At 46.8% G+C, this 16,284-nt stretch overlaps 1 protein-coding gene across 1 annotated transcript in view; it reads right to left on the reverse strand.

The window, feature by feature from the left end:
* LOC114485348 (biotin--protein ligase-like) overlaps positions 1-15,840 on the reverse strand; it is a 22,121-nt gene extending 6,281 nt beyond the window's left edge. Inside the window, exons 1-2 of the mRNA XM_028486613.2 lie at positions 15,631-15,840; positions 11,165-11,302 (exon numbers count right to left, since the gene is read on the reverse strand). Coding sequence (XP_028342414.1) covers positions 11,165-11,302; positions 15,631-15,825 — 333 coding nt within the window. The 5' untranslated portion in view covers positions 15,826-15,840. The remainder of the gene's footprint in view (positions 1-11,164; positions 11,303-15,630) is intronic.
* Between the last annotated feature and the right edge of the window lie 444 nt (positions 15,841-16,284).

Here is a 16,284-nt window from a genome sequence, read left to right on the forward strand (position 1 = left end):
GCAGCGGGAGAGGCCACAACAGTGAGACGCCCGTGTACCGCAAAAAAAAAAAAAAAAAAAAAAAAAATACGCTGGTACAACCAGATAGCCACATGCAAAAGAATGAACATGTACCCCTATCTCATACCATGTATTACCAGGTACAAAATTAACTGAAAATGGATCAAACCCTCAATATAAGAGCTAAAACTACAAAACTCTTCGAAGAAAACATAGATGTAAATCGTCATGACCTTGGATCAGGCACTGGATTCTCAGATAAGACACCAAAAGTACAAGCAACAAAGAAAAAAATAAATAAATTGGACTTCATCAAAATTTTTGAGTGGGACTTCCCTGGTGGTGCAGTGGTTAAGAATCCTCCTGCCAATGCAGGGGACACGGGTTAGAGCCCTGGTCCGGGAAGATTCCACATGCCACAGAGCAACTAAGCCCGTGCTCCACAACTACTGAGCCTGCGCTCTAGAGCCCGAGAGCCACAACTACTGAAGCCCATGTGTCTAGAGCCCATGCTCCACAATAAGAGAAGCCACCACAATGAGAAGACTGTGCACCACAACGAAGAGTAGCCCCCGCTCGCCACAACTAGACAAAGCCCGTGCGCAGCAACAAAGACCCAACACAGCCAAAAATAAATTAATTAAATAAATAAATTTATAAAAAAACAAAATTTTGTGCTTCAAAGAACACTTTCAAGAAAGTGAAAAGACAACCCACAAAATGGGAGAAAATATTTGCAAATCATGTATCTGATAAGAAATTTGTATCCACAATATATAAAGAATTCCCACAACTCAACAATAAAAAGACAAATACCCAATTTAAAAATGGGCAAAGGATCTGACTAGACATTTCCCCAAAGAAAATATACACGTGGCAATAGCACTTGAAAAGATGCTCAACACCATTCGTCATTAGAGAAACGCAAATCAAAACTACAATAAGATGGACTTCCCTGGTGGCACAATGGTTAAGAATCCGCCTGCCAATACAGGGGACACGGGTTCGAGGCCTGGTCCGGGAAGATCCCACATGCCATGGAGCAATTAAGCCCGTGTGCCACAACTACTGAGCCTGTGGTCTAGAGCCCGTGAGCCACAATTACTGAGCCCGTGTGCCACAACTACTGAAGCCCACGCGCCTAGAGCCCAAGCTCCACAACAAGAGAAGCCACCGCAATGAGAAGCCCGTGCACCGCAACGAAGAGTAGCCCCCACTCGCCGCAACTAGAGAAAGCCAGCGTGCAGCAACAAAGACCCAACGCAGCCCAAAAAAAACATCGTCTACTAGGATGGCTAAAATCAAAAAGATGGAGGGCTTCCCTGGTGGCGCAATGGTTGAGAATCCGCCTGCCGATGCAGGGGACACGGGTTCGTGCCCCGGTCCGGGAAGATCCCACATGCCGCGGAGCGGGTGGGCCCGTGAGCCATGGCCGCTGAGCCTGCGCGTCCGGAGCCTGTGCTCCGCAACGGGAGAGGCCACAACATTGAGAGGCCCGCGTACCGCAAAAAAAAAAAAAAAAAAAAAAAAAGATGGACAATAGGGAATTCCCTGGTGGTCCAGTGGTTAGGACTCCATGCTTTCACTGCCAGTCGGGTTCAGTCCCTGTCAGGGAACTAATATCTCACATGCCATGAAGCGTGGCCAAAAAAAAAAAAAAAAGGACAGTAACAAATATTGAGGATGTTGAGAAATCAGAACCCTAATACACTGCTGGTAGAAATGTAAAAGGGTGCACCCTCCTTGGAAGCGTTCATCAGTTCCTCAAAAAGTTAAACAGAGTTTCCAAATGACCCAGAAATTCCACTCCTAGGTATATACCTAAGAGAACTAAAAATATACATCTACACACAAAACATGTACACAAGTGTGCACAGCAGCATTATTCATAATAGCCAAAGAGTAGAAATACCCCAAATGTCCATCAACAGATAAATGGATAAATAAAATGTATATATCCATACAACGGGATATTATTCAGCCATGAAAGGGAATGAAGTACTGATACATGTTACAATGTAGATGAACCTTGAATACATTATGCTAAGTCTAGGAAGCCAATAACTAAAGGTCACATATTATATGATTCTATTTATATGAAATATTCAAATCAGACAAATCTGTAGAATTGGAAAGTAGATTAGCGGCTCCCAGGGACAGGACCACTGGAGAGTGACTACTAATAGGTACACATGTTTTTTGTGGGGGGTGATAAAAATGTTCCAGAATTAGACGGTGGTGATGACTGCACAACTACTGAATTGTAATTATACACTTTATTTTTTATTTATTTATTTATTTATTTATTTTGGTATGCGGGCCTCCCTCTGCTGTGGCCTCTCCCGTTGCGGAGCGCAGGCTCAGGGGCCATGGCTCGCGGGCCCAGCCGCTCCGCGGCATGTGGGATCCTCCCAGACCGGGGCGCGAACCCGGTTCCCCTGCATTGGCAGGCGGACGCGCAACCACTGAGCCACCAGGGAAGCCCCTATACACTTTAAAAGGATGAAATTCATGGTATGTGAATTGTATCTCAATCTGAAAAAGAAAAAGAAAAGAGTCTGGAGTCCTCCAAGGTTCAACACTACCCCACAAAATCATTATGCCTTAGTATTTCATTTCTCTCCTTAAAGAGAATTCAAACTGAATTTAACCTTTCTCCTTAGGCAAACAATAATTTTTAGAGTTGAGAAACACTGTCTTCAAGGGAAAAACAATAAATGCAAGCCTTTATGGTCCAAAGGTCGAAACGCACTAATCAGTCTAGCCTCTTTGGAGAAAGAGAAACCTCAGAGTTTTTAGCTCTTCACGTAGCGTTCCCTCCCTTTTACCACCTACTTCTCCCACCTCCTCCCAGACATCCAGCCAGACTGAGCAGGATTCACCTGGAGGGCCAGCCTGGCCGGGGCTTCAGCAGGACTCTGCGTGTCAAATAGGACACCTTTGATGCAGGGTGAAGAGGTGAAGTCTACAATTCAGACAAATATTTAGTGGATTCCCAGCTTTGAGAATGCAGGAAGGATGTCAGCTCAGGAGGCTGAGAAGATAAAGTATCGCCTTGGCAAGAGCTGACTTTTCACATGAGGATGAATGGGAAACATGAAAAGGAGCAATGCAACCTCCTGCATGAGGCTAAAAGCATCTTTGTTCTCAGCGCTATCGCTGGCAGAGAATAAGGACAAATACTCAGCCGGTGGAGATAGAGCCCAGAATGTAGTTGTTCAGACATTGATGTAGCACCCTGCTGCAGCGGGCACTGGAGTGGAGCTGCGCCTCAAAGTAAGCACTTCCTGTAAAAGGAGCCAACAATGAAATCCTCACACCCAGGAGAGACGCAGGAGATAAAACAAGGGGGGAAGGACAGGAAGCAGCCAGAGAACAATATATACACACGTCCCTGATCAAGTTTCTCAACTAGGCCGGCTGTTTCCTCACCTCAGTGCATTTCCTTTTTCTAGGAACGTGGTCCGTGAGCCACAGACCATGCAAACTCCTCCAAGCAGCGCTGCGGCCCCGATCAAAGCAAAGCCGCAGTGTCACCGGGACTCATCCAGGGTGTCTGCCATCCGCCTGGTGGCTAAAAGCAAACAGGCCACTTCCCATATGCACTTCCAGCTGGAGACAAAGGGGCAGAGGAAGAAAGGGGAAGTCAAGCAAAAGGCTTACTCCCCAAGATCAAAGGCAAAGAAGCCCTGGTCAGCCCTAAACAAGGGGAGGTCCTCCTCTCCTGTGCAGCCTGCAGAAAGCCCTTCCATAACCCGAGTTTGGGACTTGAGGCTGCAGTGACTCCATTGATGTGTCCACTCCATTCAACTCAACACACACGTGCACCAGGAAGGGGACCCAGGGACCAAAGGAATGGGGTTAAACTCTCTACCACAAATTGCCCTTCCCAAGGCTGCCTGCAGCAGGTGCGGAGCTGAAGTTCTGCAGCTAATCAGGCAATGGGAATCTCACCAACCAGTTAGGTGATGGTTAATCTATGTGCCAACTCAGCTAGGCCACGGTACGTGGATATTTGGCCAAACATCACTCCAGAGGTGACTGTGAAGATATTTTTTAAATGTGGTTCACATTTAAAATGAGTCAGCTTTGAGTAGACTATCCTCTGTAATGTGGATGAGCCTCGTCTAATCAGTTGAAGGCCTTACAAGAAAAAGACTGAGGTTCCCAGGAAAAGAGGGAATTCTTCCTCTAGACTGCCTTCAGACTCAAGCTGGAACATCTATCTCCCGAGTTTCCAGCCTCCGGCCTGCCCTGCAGATTTGACACCACAATCACGTGAGCCAATTCCTTAAAATAATCTCTTTCTTTCTGTTTCTCTCCCCTGCCACTTCCTCCCTCTCTCTCCCTATATATGTACGCATATATGTATATGTATGTATGTATGTATGTATAATGCACGCGCACACACACACACACACACACACACACCCTATTCTGCTTCTCAAGAGAACCCAGATAAATACAAGTTACAATCAGTTACCCTGAATAAGATCAATGTCACAGCATCGACACTGCTAATTTTTTGGCTCTTGTTTCTCCTCTTACAAATCAATGTAATTACATGCTAGGTTTGTAAACATCTAGTAATGAATTGAATGAAGGAGGGCTAGACACAGAGATGTGAAGAATCTGAAACCAGGGGAGTAAGGGGAAGAGGTTATTTCTTACTTTCAGTTATTCTCAATGCCTTTTGGGTTTGAAAACAGAAAAGATACAGGAGTACTACAAAATTCATTTTCACTCTATTATTTAAAAAGATACTATGCCCCATGGTGCTCTTAAGAGAAGGGTGTTGGAAAATCAAGTGACAGTGTAAGGGATATGACAAGTCCACAGCAAGCAAGAGCTGAAATAATAAAGTGACCCAGGTGAGACTTAAGGTGGTTCTGCAAAACCGTAACTGACCAGAAACTCAAGAAAAAGGGTGGTCTAGGTGTTCTAATTTTCTGAATAAATGAGAGCTAATCAGAAAATAATAGAAATACCCTTGTTGTCATAACCTTTTTCTATTATGTGTGTTCTTCTTTCTTTTAACTTTTTTCTTTTTGGCCACGCAGCTCACAGGGTCTTAGTTCCCAGACCAGGGATCAAACCCATGCCCCCTGCAATGGAAGCGCAGGGTCTTAACCACTGGACTGCCAAGGAAGTCCCTATCATGTGTGTTCTTTAGATGCTCCATAAGCACCTGAGACCCAATGCCTACAGTGTACTGCACTAGCACCCCCAATTGTTCACTTTATATCCCTGCCCCACGGATGTTGGTAACCCGAGGAAGAGGAGAAGTTTTAACAGACATCCAAAGTGTTCTGGTTATCCACTGCTGGTAACAAACCACCTCAAAATTTAGTGGCTTACACTCATCATTTATTTTGCCCACAAATCCCAATTTGGGCAGAGCTTAACAAGGACGGCTCAACTCTGCTCAACATGGCATCAGCTAGGATGGTTCAACTGGGCCTGGATGATCCACTTCCAAGGTGGCTTCCTCATACAGCTGGCAAGCTGGGGCCGCCTGCCAGCTGGGAACTCAACTAGGACTGTCCACTGAGGGCCTCAGTTCTTCTTCATGGGAACCTTGCCACAGGGCAGCTTGAGCTTCCTCACAGCATGGGAGCTGGGTTCCAAGAACCCAGGCGGAAGCTGCATGGTTTATTATGATCTAGCCTTGGAGGCCCCAGAATGTCTCTTCTACCACATCCTATTAAATAAACAAATCACTAAGGTCAGCCTAGATTCAAGAGAGGGGTATAAGACTCCACCTCTCAATAAGAGAAAGGAATTTGCAGCCATCTTAAATCTACTACACTGAGTTTCAGCCAGCTCTCTCACTCCTCCACTCTGTGTGAGACGGACATGCTCTTTTGGTCTGGTCCCTGCAAGGGAAAGATGTGTGGAGCAGAGTCTAGAGCAGTCGCAGATTGAAACAGCAGCAGCAAACCTGATCAGCCTGTGTGACATGAGCAAAAACAAAGATTTGTTGTTAGAAGCCACTGAAATTCTGAGGTCATCTGTTATTTCAGCAAAGCTGACAAAAACAATGTGCAAAACTGCATTCTTTACAGGGGTCCCTCCACCAGCCCCCCTGCCACGTTCCCTGTCTCCAGGAATGACCCACCATCCACCTCAAAATCCCTCATCATCTCATAAAAAGCTCCTACATCTGTCCCCATCTCCCCTTCCTATTACCAATACTCTGCAAGGCTCGTCTCCGTTCCCACATGGAGTACAATCTGTTCCAGGTTTGCCTCCCTCTGATCCAGTCTCCAATCTGCCTGAATTGTGATCTTTCTAACGTACAAATCTGCTAATTCTGCTAAAAAAAAAATTTTTTTTAAGGAAAAGAAAACCAAAAAAAGAATAATAATTTTTTTAAAAAAGAAAAGAAAAAAGTTTTAGCCTACTGTCCATAGGATAAAGTCCAAATTCCTAATTAGTGCAAAGAAAACTTTTACAATCTGTGTATCCTGTGTATTTGCCATACCATTAAAGAACATTCAATTTTGCTACATAAAAAACAAGAACAGGGCTTCCCAACCAAATGCAGTGGTTGCGAGTCCACCTGCCGATGCAGGGGACATGGGTTCGTGCCCTGGTCCGGGAAGATCCCACGTGCCGTGGAGCGGCTGGGCCCGTGAGCCATGGCCGCTGAGCCTGCGCGTCCGGAGCCTGTGCTCCGCAACGGGAGAGGCCACAACAGTGAGAGGCCGGCGTACCGCAAAAAAAAAAAAAAAAAACAAGAACAACAAACAGCATGAAGATCATATTTATATTAAGTCAGTAACTTTTAAGACATGCTAAAGATAGGGGAGACAAAAGGAACGTATGTGTGTTGAACATAGATAAAAGGGACAGAACAAAAGACAGTATTCCTCCTAAACAGAAAGTCATGGATGGACCAAGTAAATCTTAAATATTAGTAAGACACAAATCATGCCACCTCCAGATTGACAGTTATGTCATCCCTAAATCAGCCACCCATTAGGGTCCCATGTATATTCTGCCTAGAAATACAGGTAAATGCACAGCTTCTCAGCAGGGCCCTAGTAAGCCACAGCTCTTCCAGGCATACATGTCCCAAATCTCTCCAACAGAGCAAGTGTGTGATGGCCACAGGCATCCTCCATCTGCCGAGTCCCATTTAACCTCAACTCTGGTCCTTGTAACCACGCCCTCGGCAGGGAAGGCAGATGCAGCAGAGAGAGGCAGGATGTGTGAACACTGCCTAGCTCAGGATTCAGGGGTGCAGTCCTTCCAACCCTCGGCCACCCCGTCTAAGTGTTAACGGACCCCAGAACTGTCTGTTTCTTGCTGTACATTTTGAATCGATTTAATAAACTGTGCAGTTTGAGCATCTTAACTTTTTCTGTGAGCATCTCTATTCTGTGACCTCTGGATAACCGGCCTGGTAATGTTCTGGAAAGCTATCACTACATCAAGGTAATTTCCCACGTAACACTCTAGCCCCATCTTTCCCCTCTGGCCTTCTCCTGAGCCAATCCCCCAACTCATGTTAATTAGACTCCAACTGTACTGAACTGTGTGCAGTTCTCCAGGTGCAAATGCTATGTGCCTCTGCACCTGCTGTTCTGACTGGAAGCCTTGTCCTCCTTCTTCACGTAATTCCTGTTTTTTCCTTAAAAACTCAGATATTACTTCCCGCCCCTGGAACATCCTTCCTGACGCCAACCCATCTGGACAGATTCACCATCACCCCCATACTTTCCCAGAGCACTTTTCACAATGAACTTTTTTTTTTTTTTTTTTTGTGGTATGCGGGCCTCCCTCTGTTGTGGCCTCTCCCGTTGCGGAGCACAGGCTCCGGACACGCAGGCTCAGCGGCCATGGCTCACGGGCCCAGCCGCTCCACGGCATGTGGGATCTTCCCGGACCGGGGCACGAACCCGTGTCCCCTGCATCGGCAGGCAGACTCTCAACCACTGCGCCACCAGGGAAGCCCCACAATGAACTTTAATTGTTCCTTTCCTTAGCTGTCTTCTCCCTGACACTGTGAGCTCCTTAAGATGACCGTGACTGTCGTCTCTAAATGCATCTTTCATCTCCATATGACATACCTCCAGCCCTAGCACACAATCTGGCACATAATAGGCACTCAGTAAACCTTGGATGGAGGAATGAACGAAGGTCTTGATAGAATAATAGGAACATGAGTGAATTTTCTACAATAAGAGAACTGTGTAAGTTCTTTGGGTCAGAGATTCTTACGGAACAGGACTGCTAATATAAACACAGAAGATACGGAAAATTGAGCTGAATCTGCCACGACCCATTGGTATCTACTATGGTACCTAACAAAATAATTAGAACACAGTCTACTGTGCAATAAATATCTGTTAGTGAAAGAATGACTAAGTGAAAATATGAATATGTGAATGCTACATTTTTTAAACTTAATTCCTGAGATTCATTTATTTGCTGTTGGGGGTCTGTAGAAAAACCACAGATGCAAGCCATCTGAGATATCCAAAGTTTCAAAAGATGTCATCTTCTGACATCTGTAAGAACGGTATCGCATCTGTAAGCATGGTATTGTACAATCCTAAAAATGGGAAAGAATGTAAGGTCTCAACAAGTTCAAAAGTCTTTCCTCTATAACGTATTTGCTGTTAAATATCTTAGGATCCTGTCAAATTTAAATGACTTTAGAGTTAGGTGAAAAATACATAGAGTCATAAGAGCCCCCAAGCTGCAAAATCCCATCAAACAATCAACCTGAATGGTAACAGCAGACCGAGAAGACAGAGACCTGTGAAATCAACTCCTTTTTAAGATCTGAAGCACAGGGACTTCCCTGGTGGCGCAGTGCTTAAGAATCTGCCTGCCAATGCAGGGGACACGGGTTCGAGCCCTGGTCCGGGAAGATCCCACGTGCTGCGGAGCAACTAAGCCCGTGTGCCACGACTACTGAGACTGTGCTCTAGAGCTCACAAGCCACAACTACTGAGCCCACGTGCCACAACTACTGAAGCCCGCACACCTAGAGCCCGTGCTCTGCCACAGGAGAAGCCACCGCAATGAGAAACCCGTGCACGGCAACGAAGACCCAACGCAGCCAAAAATAAATAAATAAATAAAAAATTTTTTTTTAAAAAAGAAAACTTCAACCTTTAATCTGATAACTTTGGTTTTCTTATCTTTAAAAATGACAATAATGGACTTTCCTGGAAGTCCAGTGGTTAAGACTCCACGATTCCACTGAAGGGGGCACGGGTTTGATCCCTGGTTGGGGAACTAAGATCCCACATGCCACACACCACAGCCAAAAAAAAAAATTACAGTAATATCTTGTAGAATTGTAAGCATTACAGGTAATACATATAAATGCCAAGCAGAGGCTCAATAAATTTTATCATTATTATCATAAGTATATATAAGGCTTAATAAAACAGTAGGAACCTGCAGGAGAAAACATAATGTCGTAGCATACTAGGCTACTCTCAGGCCACCTGCCAAATCCTATGCCCCGTCCCGAGCCCCAAACAAAGGAGAGTTTCCTGCTCTCCTTTACTTCACCTATCTCCTAACTCTCATTTCTATCCACCTTGAGTTGTAGTCAATTATTTCCAGTCTTATTCCTCTCTTCCTTTTTGTTCATCCAAATCCAATGTCTTTTTTTTTTTTAATATTTATTTAATTTATTTTTGGCTGCGTCGGGTCTTAGTTGTGGTACTCAGGATCTTCACTGAGGCGCACAGGCTTCTCTAGTTGTGTCGCGCAGGCTCCAGGGCGCGTGGACTCTGTAGCTGTGGTGCCTGGGCTCCAGCTGAGGCGGGCGAGCTACGTAGTTGTGGCGCGCTGGCTCGGTAGTTGTGGCGCGCGGGCCCAGCTGCCCCGCGGCATGTGGGATCTCAGTTCCCTGACCAGGGATCGAACCCTCGTCCCCTGCATTGTAAGGCAGATTCTTTACCAATGGACTTACCAGGGAAGACCCCATTACAATGTCTTAAAGACGGTGTTTGTGAGATGGAGGTCTAGTGACTATGGCTTTCTGTCATCAGCAAAACCCCTCCTGGACTATCCACGCGGCAGGCGGGGAACATACGGTGGGTGAGTAAAGGCAGAAAGGACTCATCACAGACACCCAAGCAGAAGCAGCACACGAGGGGGGTTAGGGACAGATTTCCATGAACCTGAGAGGTGCTGGCTTTGGTCAGAAGGCATCCATGGAGCGCTTACGCCAGAGTGCAACCCCACTGGATATGTGCCTAGAAAGATAACTGGCCATCCAGAGGAAACTGCACTGAAGGCACCCAAGATGGGATGACATCTTCACAGTTTCAACAAAAAGATAATGAAAAAGAGAATGGAATGAGGAGGGATGGAAGTGAAGGAGTAAAGCAAAGACACCTGAGGAGTGGAATTAGTAGAACTCGTAACCAAATGGCAGGAAGGACGCAGGAGGGGGTGAAAGGAAGCACAGTTTGGGGTGTTCACCTGAGATTTTCTTTTTTTCCAGCAGAGGAATATAAACAACCAGTGTGGGACACATTACTGAGTCTGAAGTGCTTTCAGAATACTTGGGGTGAAATCTCCAGGAAGTATGCGGCAATATAAATCATCTGATTTTGGAAGCAATAAGATGTGGGGCGGGACCCTATGACCTGGGGAGAGACTTGAGCAGTGCTGCGCAATAACATACCTCAAGCCACAAAACAACTTAAAACACAGGTGGCTTTTTTCTTTTTTTTTGGCGGCACCGCATTGCAGGCAGGATCTTAGTTCACCAACCAGGGATCAAACCCGTGCCCCCTGTGGTGTACAGTGGAAGCACAGGGTCTTAACCACTGGACTGCCAGGGAAGTCCCAAAACACAGGTAGGTTTAAATCTAGCAGCCACATTAAAAAGGGAAAAAGAAACAGGTGAAAGTAATTTTACATATATATATAATTTTTTTTTTCTTTTTTCCCCCGGCCGTGCTACAGCCTGCGGGATCTTAGTTCCCTGACCAGGGAGTAAACCTGGGCCCAGCAGTGAGAGAGTGAGAGTGCCGAATCCTAACCACTGGGAATTCCCTACTAATATATTTTTATTTAACCCAAAATATCAGAAAAGAAAGGGAAGGTAAAAGGCCAGGTAAAAGCACTCATAAAAAAACCAAATTAGTTTTGATTATGGTACACAAATGAAAAACACAGTACTCACAGTTTCCGAAGAGGACGATGGTCTCTGTAAAGTGTCACCTTGCACCCAAATGTTCTCTGTCACAAATACTATGTGTTCTGCTTCAAGTATAAAAGGAGAAACCAGAAACAGGGCCCATTTGTTCAAGTCATCAATGGACTGGATAGAGGGAAAGAAACACAAAAAGGAAGGATTCAATATGACTTCAAACCACAACTGCCATTTATATCAACATCCAGGACAACCCCGCCTCTGCAATTCCAGGTAGCATCTAAATAAATAAAGGTCATTGGATGCTCTCCTATAGACCACATTAACCCTGCATTTTTTTTGTTGAACTGTGACTATTTAAACAGCTGCAACATCCCTCAAAGTCTCATGACAGTTTTAACATCTCTAGATATTTCTTATCAAGCAATTAATTCTGAAACTTATTCCCACCATTCCTTACTGCTGAGAGCATGTAGGAACCTTCTAAATTACAACTTGGAAGCACATTTAAAGATGAGGCAGCTCAGGGACTTCCCTGGAGGTCCAGTGGTTAAGACTCCGTGCTTCCACAGCAGGGGGCACGGGTTTGATCCCTGGTCAGGGAACTAAGATCCCACATGCTGCTCAGCATGGCCAAAAAGAAAGAAAAAGATGAGGTGGCTCAGAAGTGCATGATGGTCAGCAGAAGCCTGTTACTGACAGATGCCCGAAGAGCTATTCCTCCTTTTCCTCCAGCCATTATAGCATCAATAGTGGTTAGCAGGGACCTCCCTGATGGCACAGTGGTTAAGAACCTGCCTGCCAATGCAGGAGACACAGGTTCGAGCCCTGGTCCTGAAGATCCCACATGCCGCGGGGCAACTACACCCGTGCGCAACAACTACTGAGCCTGCGCTCTAGAGCCCACGAGCCACAACTACTGAGCCCGCATGCCACAGCTACTGAGCCCACACACCACAACTACTGAAGCCCGCGCACCTAGAACCCGTGCTCCGCAACAAGAGAAGCCACCACAATGAGAAGCCCACGCACAGCAACTGAGAGTAGCCCCCGCTCACCACAACTAGGGAAAGCCCTCGCGCAGCAACAAAGACCCAACGCAACCAAAAAGAAATAAATTAATTTCTTTTTAATTAAAAAAAAAAATTGAAAAAAAAAAAAAAAAATTGGTTAGCAGATTGGATGTGTCCATTAGTCTCTGCTCTTCTCCTGAAACTTCTCTAAAAGAACTGTACGTTAATCTACACCAAAAACAAGGCACATCCTTAGCAGAAAAAGCTGAAATCTAAGGCTGCCTGTCAGGGGTGCCTTATCATCACCCAGCCCCCGCAAAAAAAAAGGCATTTGGGTCAAGCTCCATAGTTCCTTATCAGTTCAAATCTGCCCTTGCTGGGAAGATCAGAAAGTATTTTCACCAGGCCTAGTAACCTGGCACAAAGCAGAGGCTTAATAAATATCTGTTGAACCAATTAATGAATGAAAATGAGGGAGAAAAAAACTCCTCTTATGGGTAAACATAATTATCAATATAATAGTTAAAAACAAAAAACAGACTGTCCATTTTACTCATAGAAAATGTGTCTATTACACAAAAAGCTTAAAATTTCCGGTTTGTATAAACTCTCTTTCGTGATACTTACCAGTTCTTGGGGGACCTTCAATTATATAAACATACACTTTCAGTACTTATGCATATGATTTTAAGTATATAAGATATGGAGACAGCAAAGGCATAAGATTCAGTTCTGTAAAGTTACTTCAGCCCAGGTAGACCGACAATAGGTATGTACCGAACCAAATCACCAGCCCCACGATATGTGCAATCTTAGATAACAGTAGCTAATCACAAATAGTCAAACTTTCCAATTGTAGGCCTTGAACATCAGAGCTTAAACTCAACAACCACTACTTCATTTGTTGAAATACTGAGTAACTATTACAGGTCAAGCTGCTTAGCTAAACAGACCCAGTTCCTAGGGAGAAAAGGATAAAAACCAGACATAATGGAAAAGAATATATATATATATGTATATATGTATATGTAAAATGGAACCACTCTGCTGTACAGCAGAAATTAGCACAACACTGTAAATCAACTATACTTAAATTTAAAAAATGAAAAAAAAAATAATATCACAATAAAAAAAATAACTGTAAATAAGAAGTGCAATTTAAAGTCTATGAGGATACAGAGCTGGCTGGTCACATCTAGTCTGGAAGCTCAGGGACATCTCTGTGAGACAGTGATTTCTGGGCAAAGTTCTAAGAAGGACAGCAAGTTACAAAAACCCTGAAAGCCCCAAGCTGGTTTGGCCCACGTGTCCCTACTCCCTGCTGGAGCAGTCAGCAAGGGCTGAAGAGCATTAGTTACAGTTATCAAAGTTAACAGAAGCCCAATAAAGTCATGGAGATGTGCAAAAGTAAAACTGTCTCCCAAGAGAATTAAAGACATTTGCATCTCATTATTTTTTGGATGTTCATTATTTCTACTCTAAACCTTTTAGAGGTAGTTTTTTTTTTTAAATAAATTGACTGATTGATTGATTGGCTGCGTTGGGTCTTCCTTGCGCGCGGGGGGGCTTTCTCTGGTTGCAGGCAGCGGGGGGCTACTCTTCCTCGAGCTGTGCGGGCTTCTCATCAGGGTGGCCTCTCCTGTTGCGGAGCATGGGCTCTAGGCGTGGGGATTTTGGTAGTTGTGGCTCGCGGGCTCTAGAGAGCAGGATCAGTAGTTGTGGCGCATGGGCTTAGTTGCTCCGTGGCATGTGGGATCTTCCCGGACCAGGGCTCGAACCCGTGTTCCCTGCATTGGCAGGTGGATTCTTAACCACTGCGCCACCAGGGAAGTCCCTAGAGGTTATTTTTTAAGTAAATGAATCCAGTTTGGAAACCACTACTATAGAAAAATCCACCCCTCAATTTTTCCTCATTTTATTACCTTTCTCAATCAGGGCTCCTTACAAGAATTAAGCCGTCCTTCCCTCAGGAGTCCATTGTATGTAATGAATGAACACCTAGGCGATATTGCATATGCACTCTCTTAGAACTTACTCATATTCTGTGTTATATAGTATACCAACAAGGATGGGTATTTTTTTAAAAAATAAATAAATAAATAAATAAATTTATTTATTTATTTATTTTTGGCTGTGTTGGGTCTTCGTTGCTGCCCGCGGGCTTTTGCGGGCAAAATTTTTCTAGTTGCGGCGAATGGTGGCTACTCTTCGTCGCGGTGGGCAGGCTTCTCATTGCGGTGGCTTCTCTTGTTGCGGAGCACGGGCTCTAGGCGCGCAGGCTTCAGTAGTTGTGGCACGTGGGCTCAGTAGTTGTGGTGCACGGGCTAAGCTGCCCCTCAGCATGTGGGGTCCTCCCGGACTGGGGCTCGAACCTGTGTCCCCTGCATTGTCAGGCAGATTCTTAACAACTGCGTCACCAGGGAAGTCCCAGAATGGGTATTTTTGATTTGTAGCAGCAAAGTATAATTCCATGTCTAAGCATAACCTCAACAAAATATTCAAACCTGAGATAAGATTCTAATTCCCACATGGTGTATGGTTTTACACACAAAGAAAATCTCATTTTAATGCTACGAGTGATCCAACTTTCCAGAAGGAAGAGGAAAGGACAAGAAACCCATCAAAAGCAAAACACTTTTAAATGTTAATGACAAAGTGGGTGAAGTCAATGGAAATTTGCACAGAACTGCACTGTGAAGCCCATTTCCAATAGCAGAGTGGGAAGAACTACTGTTCCCATTCACAGAAAGAGAGCTGAGGTTTTGCAGAGATCAAACGGCAGCCCCAGGTCACACTGTGGGTGACGGAGCCGGCTGAACTTACAGCCTTACAGCCACCAGGACAAGTATTGGGCCAAAAGACAATATTGTGCGCAAACCGAAACCAAAAAGATTCAGAGATAATCAGTAGGTGCCCGACTGGTAAATGACGCAGCTGACAGGGCAGTTTTTGTCACCTCGGGAACACCTGACAGAAAGCTGAGGATTTGCTGTCTTTCTCTGAAATCAGGTTCAACCAAACTCCAGCCCACAGGGTAGGCGGAAGAGGATGTCAGGAAAGAGGCTCTAGGTGGGCACTGCTCAGGTGCTAATCGACTCCGCACAGGCACACAGGCACAAGCCTACTTTGCACCGCCAAGAGCCAGGCGTCCATACGCTCGCGCCGGCACCCCGTGGAGAGGAGACCAGATCGCCTGTCACAGCTTCGGTCTCTGGTCCCATTATCCGGGCTCCCATGGGCATCGCGTGCAGTGGAGCGCCGGAGCCTGCTGCTCCCCAGACCCCACGCTCGCGACCTCCCGGCGGCGCAGAGGGCGCCCCCGGGCTGCACAGCCCAGGGCGGAGCGCGGGGTCCCGGGGGCGCTTCCGGCTAGGGGCAGACCCCAAGGCCGCGCCCCCGCCCGGCCCCGCCCCCGCGCCCGCGCCCCCCGCCCCGCCCGGCCCCGCCTTCCGCGCCCCCCGGCGCCCGCGCTCGCCCGCCTACCTGGCTCTCGCCGACGCAGAAGACGCGGCCGCCGCGGCTCAGGCACACGCGGGCTCCTTGGGGCTGCGCGGCCGCGCGGCAGAAGGTAAAGGAGCAGCGCGAGGCCCGCAGCTGCTGCACCGTGGTGCGCACTAGCGCGGCGGGCCCGCGCCCCCAGCGCGCCCACAGGTACAGGTAGCACAGCGTGATGAGCATGGCCGGCCGGCCGGCGGCGGAGCGCGAGCCCGGGACGCTCGCACCACCGGCCGGCCCGCCCGAGCGCTCGGCCCCGCCCTCCCGCCGGCCGGAAGAGGCCGCGCCGCCGGGGAGAGGCCGCGCCGGCTGGAGAAGGCCGCGGGGTGGCGGGGGAGGGGGACGTTTGCATGGAGGGAGATGGGAGGCCTGGACTGGAGGGAGGGGTGTGGGGAAGGGAGGTGATGGAGGGAGAAGAGAGGCCGTGCCCGGGGAGGTGAGTGGGAGGGGACCAGGGGAGGCCACTCAGGGTGGAGGTAACGTGATGGAGGGAGAAGGTGGGCGGTGAGGTAGGTTGGGGACCGGGGGGGTAAGCCCGTAGCCCGCTTAAGCCAGAGTCTGGCCTCCTTTGCTTGAGGGGTGGGAGGCGGAATGAGGAAGGGGCTGTGTATATGTTTATAACGTCAACAGCCGACATTAAGC

Source organism: Physeter macrocephalus, unplaced genomic scaffold, assembly GCF_002837175.3.
Source record: "Physeter macrocephalus isolate SW-GA unplaced genomic scaffold, ASM283717v5 random_1385, whole genome shotgun sequence".
NCBI classification, from domain to species: Eukaryota; Metazoa; Chordata; class Mammalia; order Artiodactyla; family Physeteridae; genus Physeter; species Physeter macrocephalus.